We start from the raw sequence: 26,526 nt of genomic DNA, 5'->3' as shown, positions 1-26,526 counted from the left end.
TATCTTTTAACTTCTAAACACCTTGTCAGTCTGTGATCCTTGTGAAATTTGAAACCAACTATTCACAACAAAGCTCAAAGAACAGTAGACTACTGGAGGCAAAGTCAGGAGACCAGCCAGTCCAGCAGAAAGAAACTCTCCAACCATCTCTATTGACAACTGTCAGGATGAATAAAATGCAGTACTGGATGTAATTGAGAGCAGAAATAATAACAGCAGAATCCAACTCCTGTAATCACTTGTCAACTTGTTAGTGTCTCTGCAGATGCGATGAATCGCAAAATCCTTTCCCACACTGAGAGCAATTGAATGGCCTCTCCCCAGTGTGAACTCGCTGGTGCGTACGTAGGGCAGATAATTGAATGAATCCCTTCCCACACTGAGAACAGATGAACGGCTTCTCCCCAGTGTGAACTTGCCGATGTCTCTGCAGGGTGGATAATTGAGTGAAACCCTTCCCACACTGTGAGCAGATGAATGGCCTCTCCCCAGTGTGAACTCACTGGTGTGTCTGCAGGCTGGATAATTGAGTGAATCCCTTCCCACACCGAGAGCAGGTGAATGGTTTCTCCCCAGTGTGAACTCGCTGATGTCTATGAAGGGTGGATGAATGTCTGAATCCTTTCCCACACTGAGAGCAAGTGAATGGCCTCTCCTCAGTATGAACTCGCTGATGCGTCAACAGATTGAATGAACGACTGAATCCCTTCCCACATTGAGAGCAGGTGAATGGCTTTTCCCCAGAGTGAACTCGCTGGTGTGCCTGCAGGATATGTAACCTAGTGAATCCCTTCCCACATTGTGAACAGGTGAAAGACTTCTCCCTGATATGAATTTGCTGATGTCTCTGTAGGGTGGAGGAATCACTGCATCCCTTCCCACACTGAGAGCAAGTGAATGGCCTCTCCCCAGTGTGAACTAGCTGGTGTGTCGTCAGGGTGGATGAACGACTGAATCCCTTCCCACACTGAGAGCAGATGAACGGCTTCTCCCCAGTGTGAACTCGCTGGTGTGTCCGCAGGTGGGAAAACTGAGGGAATCCCTTCCCACACTGAGAGCAGGTGAACGGCCTCTCCCCAGTGTGAACTCGCTGATGTCTCTGTAGGGTGGATGAATGTCTGAATCCCTTCCCACACTGAGAGCAAATAAATGGCGTCTCCCCAGTGTGAACGCGCTGATGTATCAGCAGATTGAATGAACGACTGAATCCCTTCCCACACTTAGAGCAAGTGAATGGCTTTTCCCCTGTGTGAATACGTCGATGAGCTTCCAGCTCAGATGGGGCTCTGTGTCCCTTCCCACAGTCCCCACATTTCCATAGTTTCTCCATGTTTTTGGTGTCCTGATGTCTCTCCAGGTCAGACAATTGGTTGAAGCCTCGTCCACACACAGAACACGTGTACGGTCTCTCCCCGCTGTGAATGGTGTGATGTTTTTCAGGCTGTGGAAGTGGTTAAAGCTCTTTCCACAGTCAGTGCTCTGGAACACTCTCACTCGGGTGTGTGTGTCTCGGTGCTTTTCCTGTCACACTGATATTTGAAATATTTTGTAGCTGACAGATCAGGCAAACATTTCTCCTTCTAGATTTAAAGGCCGATGATATGAAGGTACCGATGATTGAAGTGACTCTGTCAGATCGAGATGTGACGTTTGAGACTTATATCTGTAATTCCTCCTCTTCTAATGTCCTGTAAAAACAATTTACAAAAGACATCACAGTCAGTATACGATAGAAATTCAGAACAGACAATTCTAGTTTCTATGCAATATTATTTCCTCTCTTTTCTCCAAAAGCTGTAAATCTCCATCCCACACTCTTTCTCCATTCTCACTCTGCTCTTTCTAATATTCACCCTCCCAATTCTCCTGAAAGTGCTGATTCAGGGTGATTGACAGATCCATGCTCACTGCTTCCTGTCCTGGGCACAGAGACCATAACAAATGGGAGAGGGAGTCAGCCTTTCGGCCCATCGATCCTGCTGAACCATTTAATGAGATAATTGTTCGATCTACCTCAGCACATTTTCCCACATGGTAGCACAGTGGGTAGCACTGTTGCTTCACTACTCCAGAATCCCAGGTCGATTCCCAGCTTGGGTCACTGTCGGTGTGGAGTCTGCACGTTCTCCCTGTGTCTGCATGGGTTTCCTCTGGGTGCTCCGGTTTCCTCCTACAAGTCTCGAAAGACGTGCTGTCAGGTGAATTGGATATTCTGAATTCTCCCTCTGTGTAGCCGAATAGGCGCCGGAATGTGGCGACTAGGGGCTTTTCACAGTAACTTCATTGCAGTATAAATTTAAGCCTACTTGTGTCAATAAATATTATTATTATTAACCATAAAAAACATATCTGGGCAGAACAGTGGTGCAGTGGTTAGCACTACTGCTTTTTGGCACCGGAGACCTGGGTTCGATCCCGTTCCCTTGTCTGCGTGGAGTTCTCACATTCTCCCTGTGCCTGCGTGGGTCTCACCTCCAGAACCCAAAGATGTGCAGTGTAGTTGGATTGGCCACACTAAATTGCCCCTTCATTGGAAAACAAATGTATCTAATCTGCACCAATCTACACTTGACATATCTCTGCCCTATATCACTTTACTATCCCCTTAAATGTCAGCCATCTCCTGGCAACGAACCCTTTAATTTTGAACATTAGGAAAGAGCTCACCCTTTTCGCCAGACAAATACATGTGTCAATCTTTAGGAGAGAGACCTGGGCCTACCTTTCCAGAGTCTGCACTCTTCCTGGATTCACTTCCTTTCCCTTCAGTTGCTGCAAGTCACCAATTGAAGGTCAGAATGATAAGAGAAATGGAAAGGAGGAGAAAACTCACAGATGTTGGAGACAGGTGGAGGTTTTAGTCTGTGTAAAGTTCAATCTTCATTCGGAGCGCAGAAGCTTTGGTGGACAGGAATGGGGTGAACAAGCTTCTTGTCCAACTTCCGCATGGAGGCAATGGGGAGCTCTGATTGGATGAAGGCGAATAATCCTTCCGGTCCTCCCACTCTTACCATTGGTTGATGGTTGTGGAGGGCCACCCTGCACATGCGCAGCTGCTCCTCTCCTATGACATGCGCATCACCACTTCTGGGCTTGGACACGAGCACGCAGGCGGTAATGGTTGTTTGGAGCAGGCGCATTGGGATTTGTGGCCCTGTTCGTCCCAGAGAATCCGTGGGAACATTAGGATGTGGATGGGAGGCTTTGGACACACGTTGTGGATCCGCGAGACCTTATTAATAATTGTCAGCTCCTTGGTTCGCAGCTGCGAGGCTTGTCCTCCTGGCACCAAGCCCAGGTTAACGATCGCCATGTTGGTTGAGCGAGTGGATGATGGGGAGGGGAAACATAGGATTAAGCCCCGCCCCTCATTCACTCTGATTGGCTGGAAGATCACGCGTGCTGCAGCCCCGCTCTTCATTCATTCTGAATGGCTGGAGAGCCCACCGTCCTCCCCCCTATCCCCCATTCACTCTTATTGCCTGGAGGACCAGCCGTCCTGCAGCCCCGCCCCTCGATTCTACTGATTCAATTGGGGAAGAGGAACAATCAACCAGCGTCTTTCCCCCCCCCCCAACACCATTCACTCTGATTGTCTGGAGAAACCCTGCCACTGTGGGGACTGAGGGAAGGGATTCTGATGTCCGTGTGAGCTGGACATTGATCATTGTAGTCACACAGGCGAGATACCCATTTACCTGTTCTGTGTGCAGGAAGGGATTCACTTAGTTATCCATCTTGCAAAACTACCAAGGAGTTCATACCAGAGAGAGGCCTTTTACCTATTCTGAGTGCGGGAAGGTATTCAGTGATTTATCAGCCCTTTGGAAACACCAGAGAGGTCATACGGGGGTGAAGCTGTTCACCTGCGCTGAGTGTGGGCAGGGATCCACTCAGTTATCCAACCTGCTGAGACACCAGCCAGTTCACTCTGGGGAAAGACTGTTCACCTGCTCTCTGTGTGGAACATGATTCACTCAGTCATTGAGCTGCTGAGACACCGGGGCAGACACACCAACAAGAAACCCTTTAAATGCTCTGATTGTGGGAGTAACTTTCAACGCACTGCAGGCCCGATGGTCCACCAGTACATCCACACTGAGAAGAGGCCGTTCAGCTGCTTTCACTGTCCAAAGAGGTTCTGAATGTCATCAGCCCTGCTAACACACCAGCGGGTTCACACTGGGGAGAGACGGTTCATATGTAATGAGTGTGGGAAGGGATTCACTCAGCCATTCAACTTGCTAAGACACCAGCGCAGTGACACCAATGACAAACCTTTTAAATGCTCTGGTTGTGGTGGCGTCTTTAAAAATCTACGCATCTCATCATAGATTATCATAGAATTTACAGTGCGGAAGGAGGCCATTCAGCCCATCGAGTCTGCACCGGCTCTTGGAAAGAGCACCCTACCCAAGGTCAACACCTCCACCCTATCCCCATAACCCAGTAACCCCACCCAACACTAAGGGCAATTTTGGACACTATGGGCAATTTAGCATGGCCAATCCACCTAACCCGCACATCTTTGGGCTGTGGGAGGAAACCGGAGCACCCGGAGGAAACCCACGCACACACGGGGAGGATGTGCAGACTCCGCACAGACAGTGACCCAAGCCGGGAATCGAACCTGGGACCCTGGAGCTGTGAAGCAATTGTGCTATCCACAATGCTACCGTGCTGCCCCTCATGATCTACCAGTACATTCAAACTGGGGAGAGGCCTTTCACCTGTTCTCATGGTGCCAAGTGGTTTAGAAGGTCATCCTGCCTGTGAACACACTGGGGAGAGATTCAGAGTCTGGGAAGGGCTTCAGTGACTCAGTCCACCTGTGGAGACACCAGCGAGTTCATAAGTGATTATCGGATTGGATTCTGCTGTTATTGTTGCTGTTAACCACATCCAGGATTGAACCATGTTCATTCTGGCACTTGGTGAAGTGGGAGGGTTGGACGGTTTCTTTCTGCTAGATTGGCCGGTCTCATGACTTTGCTCCCAGTGGGCTGATGCTCTTTGAGCCTGAAATGATCCACAAAATCTGATGAAGGACATTTATTTTGTCCTGGGTAATAATTCGTATTTTCCCACACTGCAGATAGATCTAAAATAAATACATTTGTCTCTGTTCCATTGAGTCTACAGCACAGGATCAGGCCAGTCGACTCAATTTGTTTCTGACAGTATTAATGCTCCACATGAGCCTATATCCACCACTCTTCATCTTCCCCAATCAGCATATCCTTCTATTCCTTTCTCCGTCATCTATGTATCTAGCCTTCTCTTCAATGTATTCATGCTGTTCACCTCAACCACTCACTGTGGTAGCGAGTTCCACATTCTCACCACTTGCTGGGTAAAGAGGTTTCTCATGACATCCCTATTGGATTATTGAACCCCTTTATAATCTTAAAGATTTCCATCAGGTCACCCTTCAGTCTTCTCTTTTCTCGAGAAAAGCAGCCCCAGTCTTTCCTGAGGACGAAATACTCTCAGTTCCGGTATTATTCTTGTGAATCTTTGTTGCACCTTCTCCAGTGCCTCTATTTCCTTTTTCTAAATGGAGGTCACAAATGTTGACAGACTCCCAGTGTAGTCTAACCCTGGTTCTAAACAAGTTGAACATAACCTCCCTGATTTTCAATTCTATCCCTCTAGATTGGAACCTTATATATGGACTCCACACTTTAGGAAAGATGTGAAGTTCTCAGAGAGCGTACAGAGGAGATTTACGAAAATGGCACCAGGGATGAGGGACTTCAGTTATTTAGAGAGATTGGAGCAGCTGAAATTTCTCTCTTTGGATCAGACAGGAATTAGGGTCAGAAATGGGGCCATTCGGCCCATTGAGTCCATTGCGGCTCTCTGTAGATCAAACCATTGCCCCATTCTAGACCTGTAACCCTATGGGTTTATTTCCCTCAAATGCCCGTCCATGATGGGAAACATTCCATCATCTCTGCTTCTACTCCCCTTGTAAGGAGGGGTTCCAGCTATTTACCACTTGCTTTAAATGTAAACGAAATTCGGAGAGCACAGAAAGAGGCCATTTCATTCATTGTTCCCATTCTTACTCTTGGAACAAGCTTTTCATCATTCTTCAAATTTATTTTCTTTTTCAGAATCTGGCCAGTTCCCTTTACAACCTATAGTTTAATTTGAATCCTGCACCATTTTCAAGCTGCTGAGAAGAGTCGAGGGGCAGCATGGTGGCACAGTGGTTAGCTCTGCTGTCTCACAGCCCCAGGGACCTGGGTTGAATGCAGGCCTTGGTCATTGTCTGAGCGGAGTTTGTATGTTCTACTCGTGTCTGTGTGGGTTTCCTCCAGGTGCTCTGGTTTCCTCCCACAGTACAAAGATGTGCAGTTGGTTGGCCGGAGTGCGCAATGGAAATGTGGAACTTGTTCAAGGAACAGCTACTGCATGTCCTTGATAAGTATGTACCTGTCAGGCAGGGAGGGAGTGGTCGAGCAAGGGAACCGTGGTTTACTAAAGCAGTCAAAACACTTGTCAAGAGGAAGAAGGAGGCTTATGTAAAGATGAGACATGAACGTTCATTTAGGGCGCTCGAGAGTTACACGTTAGCTAGGAAGGACCTAAAGAGAGAACTAAGAAGAGCCAGGAGGGGACATGAGAAGTCTTTGGCAGGTAGGATCAAGGATAACCCTAAAGCTTTCTATAGATATGTCAGGACTAAACGAATGACTAGGGTAAGAGTAGGGCCAGTCAAGGACAGTAGTGGGAAGTTGTTCTTGGAGTCCGAGGAGATAGGAGAGGTGCTAAATGAATATTTTTCGTCAGTATTTACACAGGAAAAAGACAATGTTGTCGTGGAGAATACTGAGATTCAGGCTACTAGACTAGAAGGGCTTGAGGTTCATAAGGAGGAGGTGTTAGCAATTCTGGAAAGAGTGAAAATAGATAAGTCCCCTGGGCCGAATGGGATTTATCCTCGGATTCCCTGGGAAGCTAGGGAGGACACTGCTGAGCCTTTGGCTTTGATCATTAAGTCATCTTTGTCTACAGGAATAGTGCCAGAAGACTGGAGGATAGCAAATGTTGTCCCCTTGTTCAAGAAGGGGAGTAGAGACAACCTCGGTAACTATAGCCCAGTGAGCCTTATTTCTGTTGTGGGCAAAATCTTGGAAAGGTTTATAAGAGATAGGATGTATAATCATCTTTAAAGGAATAATTTGATTAGAGATAGTCAACACGTTTTGTGAAGGGTAGGTTGTGCCTCACAACCCTTATTGAGTTCTTTGAAAAGGTGACCAAACAGGTGGATGAGGGTAAAGCAGTTGATGTGGTGTATATGGATTTCAGTAAAGCATTTGATAAGGTTCCCCACGGTAGGCTACATCAGAAAATACGGAGGCATGGGATTCAGGGTGATTTAGCAGTTTGGATCAGAAATTGGCTAGCTGGAAGAAGACAAAGGGTGGTGGTTGATGGGAAATGTTCAGCCCGGGGTCCAGTTATTAGTTGTGTACCACAAGGATCTGTTTTGGGGCCACTGCTGTTTGTCATTTTTATAAATGACCTGGAGGAGGGCGTAGAAGGATGGGTGAGTAAGTTTACAGATGACACTAAAGTCGGTGAAGTTGTGGACAGTGCGGAAGGTTGTTACAAGTTACAGAGGGACATAGATAAGCTGCAGTGCTGGGAAATGGAGTTTAATGCAGAAAAGTGTGAGGTGATTCATTTTGGAAGGAATAACAGGAAGACAGAGTACTGGGTTAATGGTAAGATTCTTGGCAGTGTGGATGAGCAGAGAGATCTCGGTGTCCATGTACATAGATCCCTGAAAGTTGCCACCCAGGTTGAGAGGGTTGTTAAGAAAGCATACGGTAAGTTAGCTTTTATTAGTCGAGGGATCGAGGGATGGAGCCATGAGGTCATGTTGCAGCTGTACAAAACTTTGGGGCGGCCGCATTTGGAGTATTGCGTGCAATTTTGGTCGCCGCATTATAGGAACGATGTGAAAGCATTGGAAAGGGTGCAGAGGAGATTTACCAGAATGTTGCCTGGTATGGAGGGAAGATCTTATGAGGAAAGGCTGAGGGACCTGAGGCTATTTTTGTTAGAGAGAAGAAGGTTAAGAGGTGACTTAATTGAGGCATACAAGATGATCAGAGGATTGGATAGGGTGGACAGTGAGAGCCTTTTTCCTTGGATGGTGATGTCTAGCACAAGGGGACATAGCTTTAAATTGAGGGGAGATAGATATAAGACAGATGTCAGAGGTAGGTTCTTTACTCAGAGAGTCGTAAGGGCATGGAATGCCCTGCCTGCAACAGTAGTGGACTCGCCAACACTAAGGGCATTCAAATGGTCATTGGATAGGCATATGGACGATAAGGGAATAGTGTAGATTGGCTTTAGAGTGGTTTCACAGGTCGGCGCAACATTGAGGGTCGAAGGGCCTGTACTGCGCTGTAATGTTCTATGTTGAAAATGTCATCAGTGCAGCAGATCGAGAACTAATCCAGAGGCAGGAAGAAACGGACAGTGATTGGCTGCAAGAGAGAGAGAGGTTGACGCAATCGCAAATCTGGGTGGTATTGTGCCAGATTTGATTGCTCACACAGACACAAATATCTCCCAGATCTGGGTGCAAATCTCCAATGTGATGACAAGAAATGCTATCCACAATGCACGGTAGCATTGTGGATAGCCATGATAAATTGCCCTTAGTGTCCAAAATTGCCCTTAGTGTTGGGTGGGGTTACTGGGTTATGGGGATATGTTGGAAATGTGGACCTTGGGTAGGGTGCTCTTTCCAAGAGCCGGTGCAGACTCGATGGGCCGAATAGCCTCCTTCTGCACTGTAAATTCTATGAAAACTTCTCACTGAATGTATTCAGTCCATTGAGGTCACGGGATGTGAATACACCTAAAGAAGCTCAAATGCCACTTACTGAGACATTGTGTAAATGCTGCTCGGAGGTTAAGTGAGCGGGGTATAATCTTCCTGCATGTTTCTGAACCTGTGCTCGATGTATTGGGAGGTTTGCTCCTGGTTGGAGTGTCCCCGGGATGGGCAGTAACCCGCTGATTGAAGCTGCAGTCCCCGCGTTCTGCTGGCAGCGGGTGAATGGAGAGTTGGGTTAAATCCTGCTGCTTGTCCCTCTCTCACCCACTGTGGAGCCGGGGAAGAAATAATCTCATTCAAAACTTGTGGAAGTGTAAATGTCACATGGCTGTGAGATGGTGTATTGTGTTAATGTTCAACAACTAATCGGAACCATGAAGCTTTGCCTCACAATTACAGATGAGTAAGTTTTATTGTTTCTGCCCAGTATGAAACAGGGGAGTTTGTGTATGTTCTGCAAACGTGATAGTTTCACTTCAGAAAAAGATCAACAAAATTTGGAACCTATTCAAATTTTGAACAAAACTTAATTGCGAAAAAGATTAACGATCAATGTTTTCAAAAATTGAAATGAATGATTTGAATTTACGAATGAATGTCCACCGGATGATGTGTTGTAAAGTTTCACAGGAACCGCAGAGACAAGGTTGAGGGTGTGGTATTATAGGTATTACGGTACCCGATAGGCTAAAGCACCATTGGTGGAAACTGTATGCTTTCTATTGGTTAGAATGTATGAAAGCTCCGCCCTGCTAGGCGGGGTATACGAACTTGTGCCGCCCCAGCAGCCTTCATTCTGTACTTGAGCTGCTGGGGGAAACATCTAGCTTATTAAAGCCTTCAGTTGGACTACAACCTCGCTTTAGTGGTCATTGATCATGCATCTATTTAATAAGCTCGTTTTTTTAAGAAGAAAGGAAGGAGCTCCGAATCAAGCCGGAGTGTCTGCGACTTAGCCCCCATGCGGCGAACTCAGCGGCAATCTTTAAGCACTGGCTGGCGTGCTTTAAAGGGTATCTCGGGAGGGCCAAAAACGCATGAACGGGAGAGCAGAAACTGCACGTCCTGCACTCAAGGGTGAGCTCGGAGATTTACACCCTCATCGAGGAAGCAGAAGACTTTGATGCAGCAATAGAACTGCTAAAAGGACATTATGTTTGCCCAGTGAACCAGGTCTAATGCTGGCACCTGCTTGCAACAAGGCGACAAACACCTGGGGAATCGCTGGAGGAATTCTACCGTGCACTCCTGGTGTTGGGAAGAAGCTGCAGCTGCCCACTGGTTTTGGCGAGCGAACACACAGAACTCTTGGTCCGGGACGCTTTCGTGGCAGGTATGCTATCTTCACAAATCCGCCAGCGTCTGTTAGAAAAGGACACCCTGGGTCTCAGCGAGGCATGGGCCCTTGCAGGCTCGCTGGACGTGGCCTCCAGGAATGCCCGCGCTTACATTCCCGACCACGCGTCAGCCCCATGGGCAGCGTGGAACCCCTCCGCGGCCGACCCCGAGACTACCCCCATTCCCCCACAGTCCTGCGCTGCAAGGCAGCCTGGCAACCCCGAGGGGCCCCGCTGCTACTTTTGCGGGCAGGCCAAGCACCCCCGCCAGCGCTGCCCAGCCCGCGCATCCACCTACAAGGGATGCGGCAAAAAGGGCCATTTTGTGGGGTTATGTCAGGCCCGTGCGGTTGCCGTGGTCTCCGGCGGTGAATGCGGACCGCAACCACAAATTTCTCCACGGGCCCCATGCGGCCAGCGGTCGCCGCCATCTTCATATTCCAGGGCCACGTGCGGACCCCAGGCTCCGCCATCTTGTTCCGCGGACGCCACGTTGGAGGGATGGGCACTGCCATTTTGCGCACCCCCAGCCATGTGCGACCAATGTGAGCCGCCATCTTGAATGAACCCCCAGGACCCCAGCTCGGCTGACCACTCACTGCTCGAAGAGAACTCTCAACTGCTGCGATTAGCCTCGGTGACTCTGGATCAGTCTCGGCCTCGAACATTCTCAACTGCTACGACGACCGTATTCATCAACGGGCACGAGACGTCCTGCCTAATCGACTCTGGGGGCACGGAGAGCTTCATACACCCTGACACGGTAAGGTGCTGTTCTCTCCTCATTCACCCCGTTAATCAAAAAATCTCCCTGGTTTCCGATTCACAGTCAGTGGAGATAAAGGGGTTTTGTGTAGCAAACCTCACAGTCCAGGGAAGGGAGTTCAAAAATTTCCGTCTCTACGTCCTTCCCCACCTCTGCGCGGCTACATTACTGGGTTTAGACTTCCAGTGTAACCTTCAAAGTCTGACCTTCAAATTCGGCGGCCCTATACCCCCCCTTACTGTCTGCGACCTTGCAACCCTTAAGGTCGGCCCGCCTTCCCTGTTTGCGAATCTCACCCCGGATTGCAAACCCGTCGCCACCAGGAGCAGACGCTACAGTGCCCTGAACCGGGTCTTTATTAGGTCAGAGGTCCAAAGGCTACTGAGGGAAGGGGTCATTGAATCCAGTAACAGCCCCTGGAGAGCTCAAGTAGTGGTGGTAAAGACCGGGAGAAGCATAGGATGGTCATCGACTACAGTCAGACCATCAACAGGTTTACGCAGCTGGACGCGTACCCTCTCCCCCGCATATCCAACCTGGTAAACAGGATCGCGCATTACAAGGTCTTCTCCATGGTGGATCTCAAGTTCACCTACCACCAGCTCCCCCTCCCTCACTGCTCCAAGGCCCTGAAACGTTACCTTGGTTTTTTTAGCTACTACGCCCAGTGGGTCCCCAACTACGCGGACTGGGCCCGTCCCATGATCCAATCCACAGCTTTTACGCAGTCGATAGAGGCCCGCCAGGCCTTCAGCTGCATCAAAGCAGACATTGCAAAGGCCACGATGCACGCCATCGACAAGTTTCTCCCCTTCCAGGTCGAGAGCGACGCGTCTGATGTAGCTCGGCGGCCACCCTCAACCAAGCGGGCAGACCCGTGCCCTTCTTCTCTCGTACGCTCTATGCTTCTGAAATCTGCCACTCCTCAGTCGAAAAGGTGGCCCAGGCCATAATAGAAGCTGTGCGACATTGGAGGCATTACCTGGCTGGCAAGAGATTCACTCTCCTCACGGACCAACGGTCGGTTGCTTTCATGTTTGATAATGATGTGGAGATGCCGGCGTTGGACTGGGGTGAGCAGAGTACGAAGTCTTACAACACCAGGATCCAACAGGTTTGTTTCGATGTCACTAGCTTTCGGAGCGCTGCTCCTTCCTCAGGTGAATGAAGAGATCTGTTCCAGAAACACATATATAGACAAATTCAAAGATGCCAAACAATGCTAGGAATGCGAGCATTAGCAGGTGATTAAATATTTACAGATCCAGAGATGGGGTAACCCCAGGTTAAAGAGGTGTGAATTGTCTCAAGCCAGGACAGTTGGTAGGATTTCGCAGGCCAGATGGTGGGGGATGAATGTAATGTGACATGAATCCCAGGTCCCGGTTGAGGCCGCACTCATGTGTGCGGAACTTGGCTATAAGTTTCTGCTCGGCGATTCTGCGTTGTCGCGGGTCCTGAAGGCCGCCTTGGAGAACGCTTACCCGGAGATCAGAGGCTGAATGCCCTTGACTGCTGAAGTGTTCCCCGACTGGAAGGGAACATTCCTGCCTGGTGATTGTTGCGCGATGTCCGTTCATTCGTTGTCGCAGCGTCTGCATGGTCTCGCCAATGTACCACGCTTCGGGACATCCTTTCCTGCAGCGTATGAGGTAGACAACGTTGGCCGAGTCGCACGAGTATGTACCGCGTACCTGGTGGGTGGTGTTCTCACGTGTAATAGTGGTATCCATGTCGATGATCTGGCACGTCTTGCAGAGATTACCATGACAGGGTTGTGTGGTGTCGTGGTCGCTGTTCTGAAGACTGGGTAGTTTGCTGCAAACAATGGTTCGTTTGAGGTTGCGCGGTTGTTTGAAGGCAAGTAGTGGGGGTGTGGGGATTACCTTGGCAAGATGTTCATCGTCATCAATGACGTTTTGAAGGCTGTGAAGAAGATGACGTTGTTTCTCCGCTCCGGGGAAGTACTGGACGACGAAGGGTATTCTGTCGGTTGTGTCCCATGTTTGTCTTCTGAGGAGGTCGGTCCGGTTTTTCACTGTGGCGCGTTGGAACTGTCGATCGATGAGTCGAGTGCCATATCCCAGATCATCGACATGGATACCACTATTACACGTGAGAACACCACCCACCAGGTACGCGGTACATACTCGTGCGACTCGGCCAACGTTGTCTACCTCATACGCTGCAGGAAAGGATGTCCCGAAGCGTGGTACATTGGCGAGACCATGCAGACGTTGCGACAACGAATGAACGGACATCACGCAACAATCACCAGGCAGGAATGTTCCCTTCCAGTCGGGGAACACTTCAGCAGTCAAGGGCATTCAGCCTCTGATCTCTGGGTAAGCGTTCTCCAAGGCGGCCTTCAGGACCCGCGACAACGCAGAATCGCCGAGCAGAAACTTATAGCCAAGTTCCGCACACATGAGTGCGGCCTCAACCGGGACCTGGGATTCATGTCACATTACATTCATCCCCCACCATCTGGCCTGCGAAATCCTACCAACTGTCCTGGCTTGAGACAATTCACACCTCTTTAACCTGGGGTTACCCCATCTCTGGATCTGTAAATATTTAATCACCTGCTAATGCTCGCATTCCTAGCATTGTTTGGCATCTTTGAATTTGTCTATATATGTGTTTCTGGAACAGATCTCTTCATTCACCTGAGGAAGGAGCAGCGCTCCGAAAGCTAGTGACATCGAAACAAACCTGTTGGACTTTAACCTGGTGTTGTAAGACTTCGTACTATGTTTGATAATGCACAGCGGGGCAAGATAAAAAACGATAAGATCTTGCGGTGGAGGATCAAACTCTCCACCTACAACTACGAGATCTTGTATCTTCCTGGGAAGCTAAACGAGCTTCCTGACGCCCTGTCCCACGGCACATGTGCCACCGCACAAGTGGACCACCTCCGAGCCCTCCACGAGGACCTCTGCCACCTGGGGGGTCACTCGCTTTTTCCATTTTGTCAAGACCCGCAACCTGCCCGACTCCATCGAGGAGGTCAGGACAGCCACTAGGGACTGCCAAATCTGCACGGAGTGCAAACCGCACTTCTACCGACCAGAGAAAGCGCACCTGATAAAGGCTTCCCGTCCCTTTGAACGCCTCAGCATGGACTTCAAAGGCCCCCTCCGCCAAACCGACTGCAACACGTACTTCCTGAATGTGATTGACGAGTACTCCCGGTTCCCATTCGCCATCCCCTGCCCCGACATGACCACAACCACCGTCATCAAGGCCCTCCATAGCATCTTGGCACTGTTCGGGTTCCCCGCTTACATACACAGTGATAGGGGGTCCTCCTTTATGAGCGACGAACTGCATCAATTCCTGCTCAGCAAGGGCATCGCCTCGAGCAGGACGACCAGTTACAACCCCCGAGGTAACAGACAGGTAGAGAGGGAGAACGGAATGGTCTGGAAGACCGTCCTGGAAGCCCTATAGTCCAGGAACCTCCCAGTCTCCCACTGGTAAGAAGTCCTCCCGGATGCCCTCCACTCCATCCGGTCACTGCTTTGTACGACCACCAATCAGACACCCTACGAACGTCTCCTGGTCTTCCCTAGGAACTCCTCCTTTGGGACCTCGCTCCCGACCTGGCTGGCAGCACCCGGACCCAACCTGATCCGAAAACACGTGCGGGCGCACAAGTCGGACCCGTTGGTCGAGAGGGTCCATCTGCTCCTTGCTAACTCCCAGTACGCCTACGTGGCGTACCCCGATGGCCAACAAGATATGGTCTCCCTACGGGACCTGGCGCCTGCCGGAACCCCATGCACATCCCAGCCACCTGTCCCACCCTCCACTCCACCGCAGCACCTTACAGGAGGATCGGTCCTTCCCCCCACCCCGTCTAAGCCCCCCTACCCACCGATGCCCCCCCCGCAGGCACTCACTTCCCAGGACAACTGTTTTCCCCACCAGCTCCGTCTAGGGGTGCCGAAGCTGCCATGGAGATCGAAGCCACGTTCCCGGAGTCACAGACGCCCGAGCCTCCACCGGAGTCACCACCGAAGCTCCGACGATCACAGAGGACGACCAAGGCCCCCGATCGACTGATTGCTTCATTTTAATTGTAACCTGTAAATATAAACCATCAAATGTACATAGCTATCAGAATTGTAAATAGTTACTAAACACTGTACGGAGGTATTACGATACCTTCATAACTAATTATACCACGTTGCCATAGTTTGTAGTTTCAGGCCACTACCCCCGCTGGACTCTTTTTTAACAAGGGGTGAATGTGGTATTATAGATATTACGGTACCTAATAGGCTAAAGCACCATTGGTGGAAACTGTATGCTTCCTATTGGTTAGGATGCTCCGCCCTGCTAGGCGGTGTACAAGAACCCGTGTCGCCCCAGCAGCCTTCATTCTGTACCTGAGCTGCTGAGGGAAACATCTAGCTTATTAGCCTTCAGTTGGACTACAACCTCGCTTTAGTGGTCATTGATCGTGCATCAGATGGGCTTTGGAAATTGGAAGTTGCACATAGAATCATAGAATTTACAGTGCAGAAGGAGGCTATTCGGCCCATCGAGTCTGCACCGACCCTTGGAAAGAGCACCCTACTTAAGTCCACACCTTCACCCTATTCCCTTAACCCAGTAACCCCACCTAACCTTTTTGGACCCTAAGGGCAATTGAACAGCTTTTGGGACTATTTCTCCTCACTGTCGATTTCATGTTACAGCGAACAACAATCGGTGTTGCGATTGGCTGAAAATGTCACTTGTGTTCATTCCAAACATGTAATTTTGTATACTTCTAATCAAAACACGGAAATCAAAATGAAAGGTGAGTGATGTACTGTTAACCCGGGTTCAAGCTTTCCTTGTCAGTTTTCCTGGTGGTCTAGTGGTTAGGATTCGGCCCTCTCACCGCCGCGGCCCGGGTTCGATTCCCGGTCAGGGAATGATGCTTTATTGTTGTCCACCAAACCGTTCAACGAAGCTGAATCGCAGTTTCACAGAAAAGAGCTCTGCCAGAATCAGTTCAGTGACATTTGTCGTTTCACATCAGAGCTGAAAAAGTCTCAAGTCATCGAGAACAAATCCAGAGGCAGGACGAAACGGACAGTGGTTGGCTGCAAAGTGCGAGAGATGTTGATGCAAGTGAAAATCTGCGTGGTATTGGGCCAGATTTAATTGTTCACACAGGCACAAATATCTACCCGATCTGGGAGCAAATCTCCAACGTGATGACAAGACTTCAGTATTCAGTCCATTGAGGTCACAGGAGCTCAATACACCGAAAGAAGCTCAAAGGAGGTTCCACTCACTGTGGAGGTTAAGTGAGCGGGGTATAATCTACCTGCATGTTTCTGAGCCTGTGCTCGGTGTATTGGGAGCTTTGCTCCTGGTTGGAGTGCCCCCGGGATGGGCAGTTAGCCGCTGATTGAAGTCCCCGCGTTCTGCTGGCAGCGGGTGAATGGAGAATTAGGGTAAAATCCTGCTGCTTGTCCCTCTCTCACCCACTGTGGAGCCGGGGAAGAGAGAAACACATTCCAAAAGTGTAAATGTCACAAGGCTGTGAGATGACGTGTTGTGTTAATGTTTAACAACAAATCGAAGCAAGGAAACTTTGCCTCATAATTACAGATGAGTAGGTTTTAATGTTCGTGCCCTGTCTGAAACAGGGGAGTTTGTGTCTGTTCAGCAAACGTGATAGTTTCACTTCAGAAAAAGATCAACAAAAATTGGAAACTATTCGAATTTTGATCAAAACTTAATTGCGAAAAGGATTAACTATCAATGTTTTCAAAAATTGAAATGAGTTATTTGGAATTACGAATGAATGTCCGCCGGATAAGTTTCACAGCAGCCACATTGATACATTGGGTTTTGGAAATTGGAAGTTACACATGAGCACCTTTTGGGGCTATTTCACCTCACTGTCGATTTCATGTTACAGCGAACAACAATCGGTGTTGTGATTGGCTGAAGATGTCACTGGTGTTCATTTCAAACATGTAATTTTGTATATTTCTAATTAAAACTCGGAAATCAAAATGAAAGGCGAATGATATACTGTCAACCCGGGTTAAAACACGGTTTGTCAGTTTCCCTGGTGGTCTAGTGGTTAGGATTCGGCGCTTTCACCGCCGTGGCCCGGGTTCGATTCCCGGTCAGGGAATAATGAATCATTGTTGTCCAGCAGAATGTTCAATGAAGCTGAATCGCAGTTTTACAGAAAACAGCTCTGCCAGAATCAGTTCAGTGACATTTGTTGTTTCACATCAGAGCTGAAAAAGTCACAAGTGCATCAGGTCGGGAACAAATACAAAGGGAGGAAGAAATTTGCTGCAAGTGAGAGATATGTTGACGCAAGCGCAGATCTGTGTGGTATTGGGCCAGATTTTATTGCTCACTCAGACAGAAATATCTCCTCGATCTCGGTGCAAATCTCCAACGTGATGACAAGAAAACTTCTAACTGAAATTATTCAGTCCATTGAGGTCACAGGAGCTGAATACAGCTAAAGAAGCTTCAAGGAAATGGGGTGAGCAGATACGTGGAGATTTAGCCGGCCGACGGCGAGGGAGTTCTCGTACTACTCCCACGTCCACAAGGTGTACTCCCGAATTGACTACATTGTTGTGAGTAGGGACCTGCTGGCCGGAATGGTGGGGCAGAATATTCGGCAATTGCCAGATCGGACCATGCTCCGCACTGGGTAGACCAGCAGTTTTGTAAGGACGGCTTTCAGCGCCCACCATGGAGGCTGGAAGTTGGACTATTTGCGGACAAGGCGGTATGTGCGAAGCTGAGGAAATGCATGCAGAATTACCTGCAGGTGAACAATACTGGAGAAGTCTCGGCAGCGGTGCTCTGGGAGGCACTGAAGGCAGTGGTGAGAGGGGAGCTGGTTTCAACCCGAGCGTACAGGGACAGGACTGATAGGGCAGAGACGGACCGACTCATTAAGGAAATTCTACGGACGGACAGGAGTTACACGGAATCCCTGAGGCCAGAGTTACTCAGGAAACGACAGAGGCTGCAGGCCGAATTTGGGGTGCTGACTACAAGCAAGGCTGTAGAGCAGCTTAGAAAGGTAAAAGGTGCAATTTATGAGCATGGGGAGAAGCCCAGTAGAATGCTTGCACAGCAACTGAGGAAGAGGGAAGCGGCTAGAGAAATAGGGAGGGTAGTGGATGGGGAAGGTAATCTAGTGGGTATTCCAGCAGGGATGAACAAGGTCTTTAAGGACTTTTGTAGGAAGCTGTACACTTCGGAACCACCTGGGGGACTGGGGGGATGAGGCGATTCCTGGATGGACTGACCTTCCCAAGAGTGGGGAGACGTTGGTGGACGGACTGGGGGCCCTGGTCAGGATTGAAGAGGTATTGGGGGCCAGAAGGTCATGCAGTCAGGTAAAGCCCCGGGGCTGGGCGGGTATCCGGTAGGGTTTTACAAAAAATTTGCCGGGATAGTGGGGCTGGTGCTGGTCAGGGTCTTTAACAAGGCAACAGACAGAGGGAGTTTACCCCCTGGCGATGTCGCAGGCCACCATCTCGCTCATTCTGAAACGGGATAAGGACACGGAGGCCTGTGGGTCATACAGGCCGATCTCTTTGATAAACGTAGACACCAAGCTACTGGCCAAATTTTTGGCGACCAGAGTTCAGGACTGTGTACCGGATGTAATTGTGGAGGACCAAACCGGGTTTGTAAAGGGGAGGAAGCTGGTGGCCAACATAAGAAGGCTGCTCAACATGATTATGATGCCCCCGGAGAGTAGGGAGGTAGAGATAGTGGTAGCCATGGATGCTGAAAAGGCTTTTGACCGGGTCGAGTGGGATTATCTGTGGGAGGTACTAGAACGGTTTGGGGTGGGGTTCATCGACTGTGTTAGGCTATTGTATCAGGCCCCGGAGGCAAACAGGACAACATCGGACTACTTTAGACTGCACCGTGGGACAAGACAGGGCTACCTCTCTCCCCACTACTGTTTGTGCTGGCCATAGAGCCGCTGGCAATTGCACTGAGAACTTCTAGGGGCTGGAAAAGGCTGGTCCGGGGGGGAGGGGGGGGGGGAGTGGAACATAGAGTCTCGTTATATGCGGATGATCTGCTGTTATATGTATCAGACCCAATGGTGGGGATGGACGGTATTATGGCAACCCTGAGGGAATTTAGCCGGTTCTTCGAATACAAACTGAACATGGCTAAAAGCGAGTTGTTTGTAATTCAGGTGAGGGGGCAGGAGAGTAGGCTGAAGGGGTTGCCGTTCAAGCTAGTGGGGGAGAGTTTCTGATATTTGGGGATTCTGATGGCACGGGACTGGGGCAGGTTGCATAAGCTCAACCTGTCCCGACTGGTCGAACGAGTGAGGGAAGAGGTCCGGAGGTGGGATGCACTCCCGCTGTCATTGGCGGGGAGGGTGCAGACTGTTAAGATGACAATTCTCCAGCGGTTCTTGTTTGTTTTTTAATGTCTCCCCATCTTTATCCCACAGTCCTTCTTTAAGAGGCTGAATAAAATTATTCTGGGATTTGTATGGGCAGGGAAGTCCCGTGGGTGAAGAGGGTGATGCTTGAAAGGAACAGAGGAGAAAGGGGGCTGGCATTGCCGAACTTCAGCAACTATTACTGGGCGACCAACATAGCGATGATAGGGAAATGGATGGCGGGTGTGGGGTCGGTTTGGGAGTGGATGGAGGCTGCTTCATGCAGGAGCACTAGCTTAGCAGCCCGGGTCACGGCGCCTCTGCAGCTTCCGCCGGCACGGTACTCCACCAGCCCGATAGTGGTGGCGGTTCTTCGGATCTGGGGCCAGTGGAGGAGGCATGTAGGGGAGATAAGAGCATCGGTGTGGACCCCAATGTGCAGCAACCACCGATTTGCCCCGAGGAATGGACGAGAGGTATCGACTGTGGAGGGTGGGGATTGTGAGGATGGGGGATCTGTTCCTGGAAGGGAGCTTTCTAAGCATGAGGGCGCTGGGGGAGAAGTTTGGGCTGGCGAGAGGGAACGACTTTAGATACTTGTAGTTGAGGGATTTTGTAAGCAGACTGGTGCCGTCCTACCCACACCTCCCGCCGAAGGGGAGGCAGGACAGGGTAGTTTCTAGGGGAGAGGTGGGAGAGGGTAGAGTCTCAGACGTCTACAAGGAACTAATGAGAGCTGAGGATATGCAGATCAAGGACCTGAAGCTTAAGTGGGAAGAGGAGCTCGGGGTGGGGAGATGGAGGACGGTGTCTGGGCAGAAGCCCTGAGCAGAGTAAACATGACCGCAACATGCGCCAGGCTCAGCCTGATCCAGTTTAAGGTTGTGCACCGGGCCCACATGACGGTGGCCCGGATGAGCAAACTCTTCGGGCTGGAGGACAAGTGTGCTAGATGTGCCGGAGGGCCGGTTAACCATGTACACATGTCCTGGTCGTGCCCGAAACTCGGGGGGGGGGGGGGGCGGTACTGGCAGGGATTCGCAGATGTCATGTCCCGGGTATTGAAAACTGGGGTGGTAATGAGCCCGGAGGTGGCAATCTTTGGGGTTTCGGAGGACCCGGGAGTCCAGGAAGAGAGGGAGGCCGACGTTCTGGCCTTTGCTTCCCTGGTCGCCCGGCGACGAATACTGTTAGCATGGAGGGACCAAAAACCACCGAGGGCTGAGGTATGGCTATCGGACATGGCGAGCTTTCTTGGCCTAGAGAAAGTCACGTTCGCCTTGAGAGGTTCGCCCGAAGGTGGCAGCCATTTATTGACTTCTTCGGAGATGACTAAGCGTCAGCAGGGGGTAGGGGTGGGCGGGGCTAGGGTAGATTCGGGGGAGAGTGAGGCAGGTCCGTGCGTGAACAGAGCCATGGTTTGCACTATGTTTAATTTGTAATTTGTGTCTTGACTTCTTTTTTTTGTACTGTATGGCAGCGGGTGAATGGAGAGTTCGGGTAAAATCCTGCTGCTTGTCCCTCTCTCACCCACTGTGGAGCCGGGGAAGAGAGAAACACATTCCAAACCTGTGGAAGTGTAAATGTCACAAGGCTGTGAGATGACGTGTTGTGTTAATGATTAACAACAAATAGGAACCAGAAAGCTTTGCCTCATAATTACAAAATTACTGTTTCTGCCCAGTATGAAACAGGGGAGTTTGTGTATGTTCAGCAAACGTGGTAGTTTCACTTCAGAAAAAGATCAACAAAAATTGGAAACTATTCAATTATTGATCACAACGTAATTGCGAAAAAGATTAACTATCAAAGTTGGTAGATTGAAATGAGTTATTTGAAATTACTGATGAATGTCCGCCGGATGTTGCGTTGTAAGTTTCACAGCAGCCACAGTGATCAAGTTGGTGGGTTTAGGAAATTGGAAGTTACACATGAGCAGCTTTTGGGACTATTTCACCTCACTGTCGATTTCATGTTACAGCGAACAACAATCGATGTTGTTATTGGCTGAAGGTGTCACTTGTGTTCATTTTAAACATGTAATTTTGTATACTTCTAATGAAAACTCGGAAACCAAAATAAAAGGTGAGTGATATACTGTCAACCCGGGTTAAAACCTTCCTCGTTTGTTTCCCTGGTGGTTTAGTGGTTAGGATTTGGTGCTCTCACCGCCGCGGCCCGGGTTCGATTCCCGGTCAGGGAATGATGAATTATTGTTGTCCAGCAGAATGTTCAATGAAGCTGAATCGCAGTTTCACAGAAAAGAGCTGTGCCAGAATCAGTTCAGTGACATTTGTTGTTTCACATCAGAGCTGAAAAAGTCACAAGTGCATCAGGTCAGGAACAAATACAGAGGCAGGAAGAAACGGTCAGTGATTGGCTGCAAGTGAGAGAGATCCTGATGCAAGCTCAAATCTGGGTGGTATCGGGCCAGAATTTATTGCTCTCACAGACAGAAATATCTCCCCGATCTCGGTGCAAATCTCCAGCGTGATGACAAGAAAACTTCTAACTGAAAGTATTCAGTCCATTGGAGGTCACAGTAGCTGAATATACCTAAAGAAGCTCAAAGGAAATGGGGGGAGCAGATACGTGGAGATTTAGCCGGCCGACGGCGAGGGAGTTCTCGTACTACTCCCACGTCCACAAGGTGTACTCCTGAATTGACTACTTTGTTGTGAGTAGGGACCTGCTGGCCGGAATGGTGGGGGCAGAATATTCGGCAATTGCCAGATCGGACCATGCTCCGCACTGGGTAGACCAGCAGTTTTGTAAGGACAGCTTTCGGCACCCACCATGGAGGCTGGAAGTTGGACTATTTGCAGATGAGGTGGTGTGTGAAAAGAGCTCTGCCAGAATCAGTTCAGTGACTTTGTTGTTTCACATCAGAGCTGAAAAAGTCACAAGTGCATCAGGTCGGGAACAAATACAAAGGGAGGAAGAAATTGGCTGCAAGTGAGAGATATGTTGACGCAAGCGCAGATCTGTGTGGTATTGGGCCAGATTTTATTGCTCACTCAGACAGAAATATCTCCCCGATCTCGGTGCAAATCTCCAGCGTGATGACAAGAAAACTTCTCACTGAAATTATTCAGTCCATTGAGGTCACAGGAGCTGAATACAACAGAAGAAGCTCAAAGGAAATGGGGTGAGCAGATACGTGGAGATTTAGCCGGCCGACGGCGAGGGAGTTCTCGTCCACAAGGTGTACTCCCGAATTGACTACATTGTTGTGAGTAGGGACCTGCTGGCCGGAATGGTGGGGCAGAATATTCGGCAATTGCCAGATCGGACCATGCTCCGCACTGGGTAGACCAGCAGTTTTGTAAGGACGGCTTTCAGCGCCCACCATGGAGGCTGGAAGTTGGACTATTTGCGGACGAGGCGGTGTGTGCGAAGCTGAGGAAATGCATGCAGAATTACCTGCAGGTGAACAATACTGGAGAAGTCTCGGCAGCGGTGCTCTGGGAGGCACTGAAGGCAGTGGTGAGAGGGGAGCTGGTTTCAACCCGAGCGTACAGGGACAGGACTGATAGGGCAGAGACGGACCGACTCATTAAGGAAATTCTACGGACGGACAGGAGTTACACGGAATCCCTGAGGCCAGAGTTACTCAGGAAACGACAGAGTCTGCAGGCCGAATTTGGGGTGCTGACTACAAGCAAGGCTGTAGAGCAGCTTAGAAAGGTAAAAGGTGCGATTTATGAGTATGGGGAGAAGCCCAGTAGAATGCTTGCACAGCAACTGAGGAAGAGGGAAGCGGCTAGGGAAATAGGGAGGGTAGTGGATGGGGAAGGTAATCTAGTGGGTGTTCCAGCAGGGCTGAACAAGGTCTTTAAGGACTTTTGTAGGAAGCTGTACACTTCGGAACCACCTGGGGGACTGGGGGGATGAGGCGATTCCTGGATGGACTGACCTTCCCAAGAGTGGGGAGACGTTGGTGGATGGACTGGGGGCCCTGGTCTGGATCGAAGAGGTATTGGGGGGCCAGAAGGTCATGCAGTTGGGTAAAGCCCCGGGGCCGGGCGGGTATCCGGTAGGGTTTTACAAAAAATTTGCCAGGATAGTGGGGCTGGTGCTGGTCAGGGTCTTTAACAAGGCAACAGACAGAAGGAGTTTACCCCCGGCGATGTCGCAGGCCACCATCTCGCTCATTCTGAAACGGGATAAGGACACGGAGGCCTGTGGGTCATACAGGCCGATCTCTTTGATAAACGTAGACACCAAGCTACTGGCCAAATTTTTGGTGACCAGAGTTCAGGACTGTGTACCGGATGTAACTGTGGAGGACCAAACCGGGTTTGTAAAGGGGAGGCAGCTGGTGGCCAACATAAGAAAGCTGCTCAACATGATTATGATGCCCCCGGAGAGTAGGGAGGTAGAGATAGTGGTAGCCATGGATGCTGAAAAGGCTTTTGACCGGGTCGAGTGGGATTATCTCTGGAAGGTACTAGGATGGTTAGGGTTCGGGGCGGGGTTCATCGACTGGGTTAGGCTATTGTATCAGGCGCCGGAGGTGAACAGGACAACATCGGACTACTTTAGACTGCACCGTGGGACAAGACAGGGCTACCCTCTCTCCCCACTACTGTTTGTGCTGGCCATAGAGCCGCTGGCAATTGCACTGAGAACTTCTAGGGGCTAGAAAGGGCTGGTCCGGGGGGGAGTGGAACATCGAGTCTCGTTATATGCGGATGATCTGCTGTTATATGTATCAGACCCAATGGTGGGGATGGACGGTATTATGGCAACCCTGAGGGAATTTAGCCGGTTCTTCGAATACAAACTGAACATGGCTAAAAGCGAGTTGTTTGTAATTCAGGTGAGGGGGCAGGAGAGTAGGCTGAAGGGGTTGCCGTTCAAGCTAGTGGGGGAGAGCTTCCGATATTTGGGGATTCTGATGGCACGGGACTGGGGCAGGTTGCATAAGCTCAACCTGTCCCGACTGGTCGAACGAGTGAGGAAAGAGGTCCGGAGGTGGGATGCACTCCCGCTGTCATTGGCGGGGAGGGTGCAGACTGTTAAGATGACGATTCTCCAGCGGTTCTTGTTTGTTTTTTAATGTCTCCCCATCTTTATCCCACAGTCCTTCTTTAAGAGGCTGAATAAAATTATTCTGGGATTTGTATGGGCAGGGAAGTCCCACGGGTGAAGAGGGCGATGCTTGAAAGGAACAGAGGAGAAGGGGGGCTGGCATTGCCGAACTTCAGCAACTATTACTGGGCGACCAACATAGCGATGATAGGGAAATGGATGGTGGGTGTGGGGTCGGTTTGGGAGTGGATGGAGGCTGCTTCATGCAGGAGCACTAGCTTAGCAGCCCGGGTCACGGCGCCTCTGCAGCTTCCGCCGGCACGGTACTCCACCAGCCCAATAGTGGTGGCGGTTCTTCGGATCTGGGGCCAGTGGAGGAGGCATGTAGGGGAGATAAGAGCATCGGTGTGGACCCCAATGTGCAGCAACCACCGATTTGCCCCGAGGAATGGACGAGGGGTATCGACTGTGGAGGAGGGTGGGGATTGTGAGGATGGGGGATCTGTTCCTGGAAGGGAGCTTTCCAAGCATGAGGGCGCTGGGGGAGAAGTTTGGGCTGGCGAGAGGGAACGACTTTAGATACTTGTAGTTGAGGGATTTTGTAAGCAGACTGGTGCCGTCCTACCCACACCTCCCGCCGAAGGGGAGGCAGGACAGGGTAGTTTCTAGGGGAGAGGTGGGAGAGGGTAGAGTCTCAGACGTCTACAAGGAACTAATGAGAGCTGAGGATATGCAGATCAAGGACCTGAAGCTTAAGTGGGAAGAGGAGCTCGGGGTGGGGAGATGGAGGACGGTGTCTGGGCAGAAGCCCTGAGCAGAGTAAACATGACCGCAACATGCGCCAGGCTCAGCCTGATCCAGTTTAAGGTTGTGCACCGGGCCCACATGACGGTGGCCCGGATGAGCAAACTCTTCGGGCTGGAGGACAAGTGTGCTAGATGTGCCGGAGGGCCGGTTAACCATGTACACATGTCCTGGTCGTGCCCGAAACTCGGGGGGTGGGGGGGGGGTACTGGCAGGGATTCGCAGATGTCATGTCCCGGGTATTGAAAACTGGGATGGTAATGAGCCCGGAGGTGGCAATCTTTGGGGTTTCGGAGGACCCGGGAGTCCAGGAAGAGAGGGAGGCCGACGTTCTGGCCTTTGCTTCCCTGGTCGCCCGGCGACGAATACTGTTAGCATGGAGGGACCAAAAACCACCGAGGGCTGAGGTATGGCTATCGGACATGGCGAGCTTTCTTGGCCTAGAGAAAGTCACGTTCGCCTTGAGAGGTTCGCCCGAAGGTGGCAGCCATTTATTGACTTCTTCGGAGATGACTAAGCGTCAGCAGGGGGTAGGGGTGGGCGGGGCTAGGGTAGATTCGGGGGAGAGTGAGGCAGGTCCGTGCGTGAACAGAGCCATGGTTTGCACTATGTTTAATTTGTAATTTGTGTCTTGACTTCTTTTTTTTGTACTGTATGGCAGCGGGTGAATGGAGAGTTTGGGTAAAATCCTGCTGCTTGTCCCTCTCTCACCCACTGTGGAGCCGGGGAAGAGAGAAACACATTCCAAACCTGTGGAAGTGTAAATGTCACAAGGCTGTGAGATGACGTGTTGTGTTAATGATTAACAACAAATAGGAACCAGAAAGCTTTGCCTCATAATTACAAAATTACTGTTTCTGCCCAGTATGAAACAGGGGAGTTTGTGTATGTTCAGCAAACGTGGTAGTTTCACTTCAGAAAAAGATCAACAAAAATTGGAAACTATTCAATTATTGATCACAACGTAATTGCGAAAAAGATTAACTATCAAAGTTGGTAGATTGAAATGAGTTATTTGAAATTACTGATGAATGTCCGCCGGATGTTGCGTTGTAAGTTTCACAGCAGCCACAGTGATCAAGTTGGTGGGTTTAGGAAATTGGAAGTTACACATGAGCAGCTTTTGGGACTATTTCACCTCACTGTCGATTTCATGTTACAGCGAACAACAATCGATGTTGTTATTGGCTGAAGGTGTCACTTGTGTTCATTTTAAACATGTAATTTTGTATACTTCTAATGAAAACTCGGAAACCAAAATAAAAGGTGAGTGATATACTGTCAACCCGGGTTAAAACCTTTCTCGTTTGTT

General features: G+C 50.0%; 1 protein-coding gene and 3 non-coding genes across 4 annotated transcripts; 3 read left to right on the top strand and 1 right to left on the bottom strand.

Moving 5' to 3' along the window:
- Window positions 1-422: 422 nt before the first annotated feature.
- On the bottom strand, window positions 423-2,898 carry LOC140422192 (uncharacterized). The gene is made up of 2 exons (XM_072507213.1): window positions 2,723-2,898; window positions 423-1,688 (listed from the first exon to the last, which is right to left on the bottom strand). The coding sequence occupies exon 2, from the start codon at window positions 1,328-1,330 to the stop codon at window positions 500-502; it is 831 nt and encodes a 276-aa protein (XP_072363314.1). The 5' UTR covers window positions 1,331-1,688; window positions 2,723-2,898; the 3' UTR covers window positions 423-499.
- Window positions 2,899-15,831: 12,933 nt separating this feature from the next.
- On the top strand, window positions 15,832-15,903 carry trnae-cuc (transfer RNA glutamic acid (anticodon CUC)). Its single transcript has one exon. It is a non-coding gene; the product is annotated as a tRNA-Glu (tRNA).
- Window positions 15,904-17,051: 1,148 nt separating this feature from the next.
- trnae-uuc (transfer RNA glutamic acid (anticodon UUC)) lies at window positions 17,052-17,123 on the top strand. Its single transcript has one exon. It is a non-coding gene; the product is annotated as a tRNA-Glu (tRNA).
- A 4,384-nt stretch (window positions 17,124-21,507) lies between these two features.
- Window positions 21,508-21,579, top strand: trnae-cuc (transfer RNA glutamic acid (anticodon CUC)). The gene has a single exon. It is a non-coding gene; the product is annotated as a tRNA-Glu (tRNA).
- Window positions 21,580-26,526: the final 4,947 nt, after the last annotated feature.

This window comes from Scyliorhinus torazame, chromosome 5 (assembly GCF_047496885.1).
Source record: "Scyliorhinus torazame isolate Kashiwa2021f chromosome 5, sScyTor2.1, whole genome shotgun sequence".
NCBI classification, from domain to species: domain Eukaryota; kingdom Metazoa; phylum Chordata; class Chondrichthyes; order Carcharhiniformes; family Scyliorhinidae; genus Scyliorhinus; species Scyliorhinus torazame.
This window is presented reverse-complemented; position numbering and strand designations above follow the sequence as displayed.

Excerpts from the sequence above, each read along its gene's own strand:
- LOC140422192 (XM_072507213.1), bottom strand. The coding sequence starts at position 1,330 with ATGGAGAAACTATGGAAATGTGGGGACTGTGGGAAGGGACACAGAGCC.